At 49.9% G+C, this 8,921-nt stretch overlaps 1 protein-coding gene across 1 annotated transcript in view; it reads right to left on the reverse strand.

Moving 5' to 3' along the window:
* Positions 1-8,602, reverse strand: part of Rhpn2 (rhophilin Rho GTPase binding protein 2) — a 59,214-nt gene extending 50,612 nt beyond the window's left edge. Inside the window, exon 1 of the mRNA XM_032893857.1 lies at positions 8,493-8,602. Within this exon, the coding sequence (XP_032749748.1) occupies positions 8,493-8,561 (69 nt within the window). The 5' untranslated portion in view covers positions 8,562-8,602. The remainder of the gene's footprint in view (positions 1-8,492) is intronic.
* Positions 8,603-8,921: the final 319 nt, after the last annotated feature.

The raw sequence follows: 8,921 nt of genomic DNA on the forward strand, positions 1-8,921 counted from the left end.
ACTCCAACAGGCTGCTTACCTGTAAAACACTATTTCGAAGCAATGCCTAAGGGGAAACTGGAGGCATTTCATTTGGAAGACACTGATGACTCCAGATGTACATATGGAAGTTCTGGTAACGTCAGGGCAAAGTGTAAGTTCGAGTGACAGACAGGGTAAGCCTGGGACAGCACCAGGCCAGAGACCCCAGGACTGGGTCATATAAGGGAGGTGTGTTTCTCCAGCAAGAATATATTTCTCTGCCTCTCCAGGTCTGTTCCACTTACACAATCCCTTACTCAACCACTAAAATCTGGAAAACAAGACTTGTTTATTTCTGATTTTTGCCAGAACTGTCGGCCAGAGAGTACAGAAATAGCAAGCCATACCCTGCAATACACACATAGCTCATTTCACTTCTTGCCACGCTGGGGACTAGAAGGAGGAGTCTAGATTTCCAGGCCGAAAATAAACAAATGAACAAATCGTGCGGCCCATGATCTCTCCACATGGGAGATCAAGGCCAGAATATCTTGAGTCTGGGGCCAGCCTAGGCTACTCTGCAAGACCTTAACTCGAAAAACAAAAACAAAACAAAACAAAACAACTACCCAACAATAACAACAACAAACACCCCAATAAATAATGAAAAATTAAAACACGGATTTGATTTTATAAATAGCTCCTGTGGGGCTAGAGATGTGGCTCAGTGATTAAGAGCACTGACTGCTCTTCTAGAGGACTGGAATTTGAGTCCCAGCACCCACATGGAGGCTCACCCAGCTACAATTTCAGTCCCAGGGGATTTGACACCCTCTTCTGGCTTCTGCAGCTACTACACGCATGGGATGCACAGGCACATATGCAGGTAAACAACTCATACACATAAATAAAAATAAAAGTTACAAAAGTTAAAGAGACAAAAAACAAATAGCCCTCTTATCCTTCCCGGAGGTCCACCAGTGTAGAGGCCCAGTTGCCTTCCTCCCAGCATCCCAACCCATTCCCATGGGAGTAAATCCCAAGAGAAATGACACAGACACCATAAGCATCAAGATTTGGGCTGGAGGGATGTACAGTGGTTAAGAGCATGACTGCTCTTCCAGAGGTCCTGAGTTCAATTCCCAGCAACCACATGGTGGCTCACAACCATCTGTAATGGGATCCGATGACCTCTTCTGGTGTGTCTGAAGAGAGTAACAGTGTACCCACATACATAAAATAAATAAATAAATCTTTAAAAAAAGGATCAAGACTTTATTAACTGCAGGCTCCTTCCAGTAAGATCCACAACCCATATCAACATCTGCTGTATGTCCAATCACCAAAATGTCCAACTGTATCTCCAGAAGCACATTATAGCCCGCTTATTCTAACCAATGAGATTGTCTAACCAGTATGGTTGTGGGGTGGGGACAGTGGGGTATGACCTTGAACTTGTACAGGTTGCCTTCATTATGACAACTTCTGGTACCGTAAAATGCAAACAGCACCATAGAAAAATAAACCACCCCTGAAATTGTTTGGGTTCCTCTATTCTCTTATAAGCAAATGGAAACCTGGGAGTTTTCCAAAGCCTCGGGGGACGAGTGAACTCCCAGCTCTCCCTGAAAAAGCCAGAACGCACATGGTTCACCACCACTGCTCTGTCCCTGGTGCTTCGCAGACAGCCCTACTGCCCACTCCGTCCACACGGCCGGGCCGAGATACACCTGCACTTCCTCTGTTCTTTGTGGCCACTTCCAATGCAGCCTTTGTGTCAGGGGACAACGCACCTGAGCCACAGGAGGGAGGAAGTGTTGATCCAGTGAAAGCCAATGCCCAGCAGCATCAGGTGGTGTCTTGGCAACTGTCCAAACCGCCCCAGGAAACAAGGGACATTTACAGTGTTACAGCTCATCACATTGAGTCTCCTCTGAGTCACTGAAAACCCTGCTTCTGCCAGGGGACTCCTCCTGGCCACAGTCCCACAGCGAGAGGAGTGCCAGCAGGCCCTCTGGGCTATAGGTGTACCTCTGCCAACCTGGACCCTCATGAAGGCCATGGTCAGCCTGCATCCAGCCAGGCCTTTAAACCCACGTTAAGAGTGGGGGAACCTTGGTTGTTCTGGGACTTGGATCTTTTGTGTGTCCTTTGTTTTTCAGTGTTGGGGACTAGAACCAGGGCTCTGCCCTTGCCAGGGAAGTACTCTAACCCTCCTGAGCTAGTGAGAAACAGGATTGGCAAATGTAGATGCCCCTTCACTTTCCTCCCTCCTCCAGATCTGGGAAAAGACCATGGACCCAAGGGCAGGGACAACAACATCTTTAGCCCACAGGACTGGAGCTGTCGATACCTTAGGATCTATAAAGCCAAGCTGAGGCAGGAGGATCAGGAGTTCAAAGACAGCCTGGGATACAGAGAGTTATAAAGCCAGCCTGGAAAAATTAAGGAGACCTTGCTTCAAAATAAGAAGTAAATAGAGGACAGAGCTGTAGCTCAGTGGTAGAGCGCTTGCCTACAACACAAGCCCAGCATCACAGACAGATATAAATGAAGACTTCCCCATATGCCTCTCATATGAAATTAGAAACATGGGTGCAGAGGACAAAGAGAAGAGCCTGGTTTACAAAGAAAAGAGCCCAGCCAGGATGGTGGCGTGTGCCTTTGATCCCAGCACTCTGGAGGCAGAGGCAAGCAGATCTCTGTGAGTTCAAAGCCAGCCTGGTCTTTATAGTGAGCTCCAGGCCAGTCAGATCTACATAGTACGACCTTGTCTCAATTAAAAAAAAAGAAAAAAGAAAAAAAAAAAAAGAAAATCAAAGAAGAAAAGTAAGGATTTCTTCTTCCTTCCCAATTGGAGCCTCCAGGAAGCCCAGAGAGTAAACAGGGGCCATAAACCAGGACACAGTGGACCTTGGGGCCCTGTCCAGCCAGCAGGTTTAGAGAACAAACAAATCAGCGGCTCCTGCAGCTCTTGAATAAAAACAATGGACAGTGTCCCCTGGGGAAGAAGAGGCGGAGAGATAGCAAGTGACAGAGCCTCACTGTCCTGACAGCTCCCTGCCTCCCACTTGGAGCCTCTCTAAAGTTCTAGGGTAAGGTTTTATATTTTTCTTTTTTCTTTTCCCAGCTGAAACAGGTTTTCTGGGGGGATTTTAGAATTACTGTCCCCAGGGAGGGAGGAGGCCCCAGAGAAGAGGAGGCCCCAGAGAAGGGGTCTGCAGTTAACAACAGGTCTGAACACACTTCCTTCAAAGCCTTTCTGAACAAGAATTTAAAAAAAAAAAAAAAATCCGGGGGGAGGGGGTAGCAACTAGGCTCAACCCTCTTTTAAGAAAGAAGGAAGAAGGAAACAGTCCAATGAGAAGCCAGAGAAAGACATGGCACCTTGAACAGGACCTTATACAACAGCCCTCAGGGCAGACTCCTATACCCGCATGCTTGGGAACAGCCAGCAAATTCTCCTGTTCTTTTTAAAGATGCCTCCAAGTTGTCTTCCAGACCCAGAGGGCAGAGTTTGTCCTGAGGATGTCCTGACCTGGGGTTCTGTACAATGCCCAAGGGCCTCTGGTTTACCAGGGTCACCTCCCTGTCATTTTGCACACTTTGGATCCACAACCAACTTGCATGGGGACTTGTGAGCAATTAGGTTTCATTTTGTGTACAATTCACACAAAACACAGCTGACCGAGGAGGGTGAGCCACCCAGCTGCCCCCTCTGGACAACAGTAAAAAGCTCATTCCTTTTGCAGCATGGCCTGAACTTTGCAGAGAAAGCCTTGGCTCACAGTCTTGCTCAGCACCCCAGGAAACGAGGCCTGCCTTAAGCAGCAGGGTGCAGGGCCTGGAGCTGTCACCGACACTTGCCTAACTCTCAAGGCTCTAGGCTTTATTTCTCAGGGGGCAGCGGAGTGGGGAAATCAGGGTCCGGCCATCTGTCCCTGAGCGAGGGTCAGCCAAAGGCACAGCCTTCATCAGTCCATAGAACAGAACAGCATTTGAAAGACATTTGAGGAAGGGATGACAGAACTGATAAGAATTTGAATTTGTCTTGGGCAGATAAGGATCCAATCCTGCAAGCACGTGGGTAGAGGAGTCTGCCCTGAGGGCTGTTGTATAAGGTCCTGACTACATTTCCAGTTTTGGGGTGCCCACTCCCTCCCCCTTGGTTGGCTCACCCTCCCAATACTTCCAGATCTCACCTCCCTCTCCCATCATCAGCCAGGAGTCCTTCCCCAGCTTCTCCTTTTCTTGAGTCTCAAACAGCCCCACACCCGACTTCCTCCCTTCTGTTACTTTGCATTCGGAGACAGGGTTTTACTACTCCGAGCTGGCCTGGAACTCACTGTACGTGGAGCCGAGGCAGGTCCACTAGTCTCTCTGCGTCCTGATTACCAGAATCTCAGGTGTGTGTGTGATCAATCGATCGAATCTCCCTGCAGTGTTGTTTGGTTTTGTCTGGTGAGCAGCTAATCAAGGTTTATCTTAGCAAGCAAAACTCAGTCCACCCTCCAGAAGGAGGGGCCTGCAGAGCCTGGGGGCAGCAAATTTGCTTTGTGTTCTTTGATTTCACTCTCTTGCTTTTAAAGTGCCTTAGGAGGCTGAGATCCAGTACTAACCAAGCAGGCACAAGCCCTGGGGCTGTATACATAAAAACAAGGTTTTAAGAAGATTCTAACAGGGTTTGGAAGTCTATACTTGTAAACCAGGCGCTTGGGAGGTAAAGAGGGGAGAATAGAGAATTCAAACTCTCAGAAGAAGAAGAAGGAAAAAGAAAATGAAAAGAAACACAAAAATTAACTCTTGACTTGCCCATTCCAGAACAAGCATTTGGGAAAGGGGGTTGTAGGTCAGTAGTAGAGGATATGTGAGGTACACTAGAGGCCCCCCAATTCCATCCCCAGCACCGTAAAAATCTTCTTGAAAATAAACATTCAAGCTGGGCAGTGGTGGAGCACGCCTTTGATCCCAACACTCGGGAGGCAGAGGCAGACAGATCTCTGAGTTTGAGGGTAGCCTGGTCTACAAAGAGTTCCAGGACAGCCAGGGCTATATGGAAAAACCATGTCTTGTGGGGGGGAAAAAAAAATCCCCAAAGAGCTGGAGATGCAGTTGAGTAACAGAGTTCTTAGCACACAGAAAGCCCAATTCTATGCCCAATTCTCTCTCTCTGCTGACAAAGCGGGATTTTCTTTTAAAAATATTACTTATTTAATATACATGAGGACACTGTAGCTTTCTTCAGACACACCAGAAGAGGGCATCCCAGATGGTTGTGAGCCACCATGTGGTTGCTGGGAATTGAACTCAGGACCTCTGGAAGAGCAGTCAGTGCTCTTAACCACTGAGCCATCCCTCCAGCATCTGACAAAGGGGGATTTTGCATGGATGAGATCAACCTAGCTTATACAATGAGATCTTGTCTACACACACACACACACACACACACACACACACACACACACACACACACACACACACACACACACACACACACACACACACACACACACACACACACACACACACGCTTTGTTCCTACCCTCTACTCACTCACTTTCTGCTCTTCTCTTGAAGGGATAATCTGGACCTCTCCATGCTTATCAACTTCTGCTAAAAAGACTTAACTTCTCTCAGCTTCCTCTGTACTTCCACCCTTCCAGCTTTCTTGTCTTCTATCTTCTCCCCATTCCTTCCCATAATCCAGATATTTCTGTCCCGGCTTCTTTACTCACTATTGAAAAATGCCTATCACTCCGGTGACTCCCACAGTGGCATCTCCCATCTGCAGCTGGCAAACTGTCGGGTCCTACTCACCATCTGAGCCTCCCCACTGCTATCCCTGGTGTCCAGTGTTTATTTTCATAGGGCTGGGGAGGGAACTCAGGATCCCGGATCATGTGCAGTTAGGCAAGTGCCTTACACTGAGCTGCAATCCGCCCCCCTGGTCATAGGATTTCACACTGGCTAACACCATCAGCAGTCTGTATCACGGTAGGGAAGACAATGGGATCCAGGGTCTAAAGCAGTGATTCTCCACAAGTGATTCAAGACGCCTTTGGGAGTCGCATATCAGATAGCCTACATATCAGATTCATAAGATTACGATTCGTAACAGATTCTACATTACGATTCGTAACAGCAGCAAAATTAGAGTTATGAAGAAGCAACAAAAATTATTTTTATGGTTGGGGGGATCACCACAACATGAGGAAGTGTATTAAAGGATCACAGCATCAGGAAGGTTGGGAAGCACTGGTCTAAAGCAACATAAATTCTTCCTGCCCAGTTTCACTATTTCTCCACCACTGCAGTCAAAATGATCGCTCTGGTACAAATCCCACATGGCTGAACTTGCTTTAAATGTTTCCGTGGATTTTCAGAGTTCCCTAGTTCCTTGGGATATGTAATCTGAAACTGCTGAGTTCCCAAACATACCTCTATTCTCGGAGGGTTTCCAAGAACCCATACCTTTATGCCTCTGCCCAGGCTGTTCCGACCGCCTGCAGGGCCCCTCCCCCATCTCCTTCACCTATCTAACCTCCGCCGTTTGTTCATCTCTCATATGACTTACATCAAACTGGCTTGGAGCGCAGATTGGAGAAACTGACTCCAACCCGTTTATTTTCCTGACACGAAGGACAGCACTCTGCAGACTGGCTCGCATGATTTAACTCGGACACAACTCGATCTCGATCGCAGTGACAAGGTTTCACTTTTGCACAGATGCTAACTGCTAAATCCTCTGCACTCAGCCAGCATCGGAGAAACTGCACCTGAGATATACCCCAAAAAACTGGAGAAATGGCTCAGTGGTGAGGCTTGCTTGCTGCTTCTGCAGGGGACCTTAGTTTGGTTCCTAGCACTCATGTCAAGTGGATGTTGGCAACTACTTGTAATTCCAGCCCCATGATATTTGGCGCTCTCTTCTGGCCTCCCACACGCACAGGTACAGGCACACACATATACACACTTAAATCTTTAAAAAAACATTCAGACTCCAATCCTTTCCCTTCTCCACCCACACCCTTCCCCGACTTTCACAGCCCTGAATGGGTACCACGGGAGAACTCGGGAGTATACTTACTTCACCCTCCCTGACTTCCTTCTTCTCCCCCTAGACGCTGCCACAGGTCCACCAAACCATCTGTTCTGAAGACAAGCAATCTAGCAAGAACTGATACCCTACAAAGAGACAGCAACTTGCGGGAGGCTGTAAAGCAATTTTGTGGGGGTGGCAGCCAGGCCCTAGGGCCTTAGGTTGGACGTCTTCAGATTCCCAGGCCAAGCAACCTCCTGCAATTCTGGCCTGTGATCCTCTGGCCCAAATGCCACACATAATTAGAAGTTATAATCCTGTAATTCCATGATGACATCTTTCAACTTAAATATACTTTAAAACTTTTTTACATGCCAAAAGGAACTTTAAAATTTGCCCACTGTCCCCACCTGTCTCCAGATTACCCTCCTTTCTATTACTACTTCACGCGGCAGCAAAAGCTCTTTAAGTCGCCAGTGTCCCGCGGGAGAAGGAAGCTGCCAAGCCCGTTTACGAAGTGGCGTTGGAACAATTAAGAATTGATTGCTCTGTGGGAAGCAGTTTCACTTCCCTATTCATGACTGCTCTCTGTGCCTCCGATCGTATCAGTTAGAAAAATATCCACGACAATCTCTCAACCCACCAGGTGATCCTTGGCCAAAGACCAAAGGCTATTTTTAGACTCAATAGGGACCTGAGAGGAAGGTGAGGAGTCTGTCACCGTGATTCGCACCTCTAAAGCGTCTTTGTAAGCCCGTTCCAGCAGCTGTTAGGCAATCCCAGCACCGCTGTGGGCGCCTAATGGGGTCGCTTTTGAGGAACTGAGCTCCAGGGCGAAAGGCAGTCGCATAAGTTGCCCAGGAGCGCCAAGACGTGCCAAACGCGCAGAGTCCAGTCTCGCCCGCCCGGTCTCTCGGACAACCAAATACAGATAAATCCACGTTGGAGGAGTGAGACTCCGGTTCTCTGGCTCTCTAGGACGAGACCAGGACAAACGAGGGAGGCGCGCCCGAGGTCCCCTTGCAGCATCCACCCTCCCTTACCAAGAAGTCGAAGAGGGCGAACGCTGAAAGCATTTGGGAGGCAAAAGAGCAAAACTCTCCCTCCACATGCACCATGGCTAAGTGCTCCTGTGGAAACTAGGCTAAGGTATCGGCGCAAAGGGACCGACCGAGTTCGCCAGCGTGGCCAGGGGCTGGTCCTTTCCCCACCAGCGCGAGAAGGCTGGCAGGGCCATCCGGATCTCCTCCCCAGGTTCCCACCTGCGCGTGGCTCGCCGGTGCACCTGCGCGCCCCAGCCCGGCTGCCATCTGCTCCGGGTTCCAAGCCCCGCGCAATCCCCCTTCTCCGCCGTTCGGCCCGCACCAACCCTGCGGGTCCCCTCCCTTTTCTTTCCCCTCCCCCTCCGGCCCAGGCCGACCCCAGTCGCAAGCCCCTTCAGCGCTCTCTGCAGTTTGCAGGGACAGAGAGAGTTTGCTGACTCTCTCCTTACCTTTCGAAAGTAGTCGTCACTCTCTTTCTCCAGCGGCTGGGGGGCCGCAGGTAGCAGCGCGTCGGTCATGCTGGCAGCGCGGGAGTCGAGGGTGAACTGAGGTGCAGTGGATACTAAGGGCCCCAGGAGGAGCCGGGACCCGCCCCCGCTCCCGCCCCAACAGGCCAGTCGCCCCGCCGCCCCGCCCGAGCCCTAAAGCGCCAGATATCTGGAGCTCCGCCCCTCCTAGCAAGACCTGGCTATAGGCGGGTTCCGAGTCTGGAACTCTGCTCTGCCACGTCGGCCCCGCCTCCAGCCTGGCAAGAGGCGAATCCGGAGCCCTGGAGTTCCGCCCCCGGCCTTTACGATCCTCCCGCATCCCTAAGTGACCCCACCCCTGATCTTTGAAACCACGCCCCATCTCGGCTAAGCCCGGCCCCCACCACCTTC

The sequence above is a fragment of the Rattus rattus genome, chromosome 2, assembly GCF_011064425.1.
Source record: "Rattus rattus isolate New Zealand chromosome 2, Rrattus_CSIRO_v1, whole genome shotgun sequence".
Lineage (NCBI taxonomy): Eukaryota > Metazoa > Chordata > Mammalia > Rodentia > Muridae > Rattus > Rattus rattus.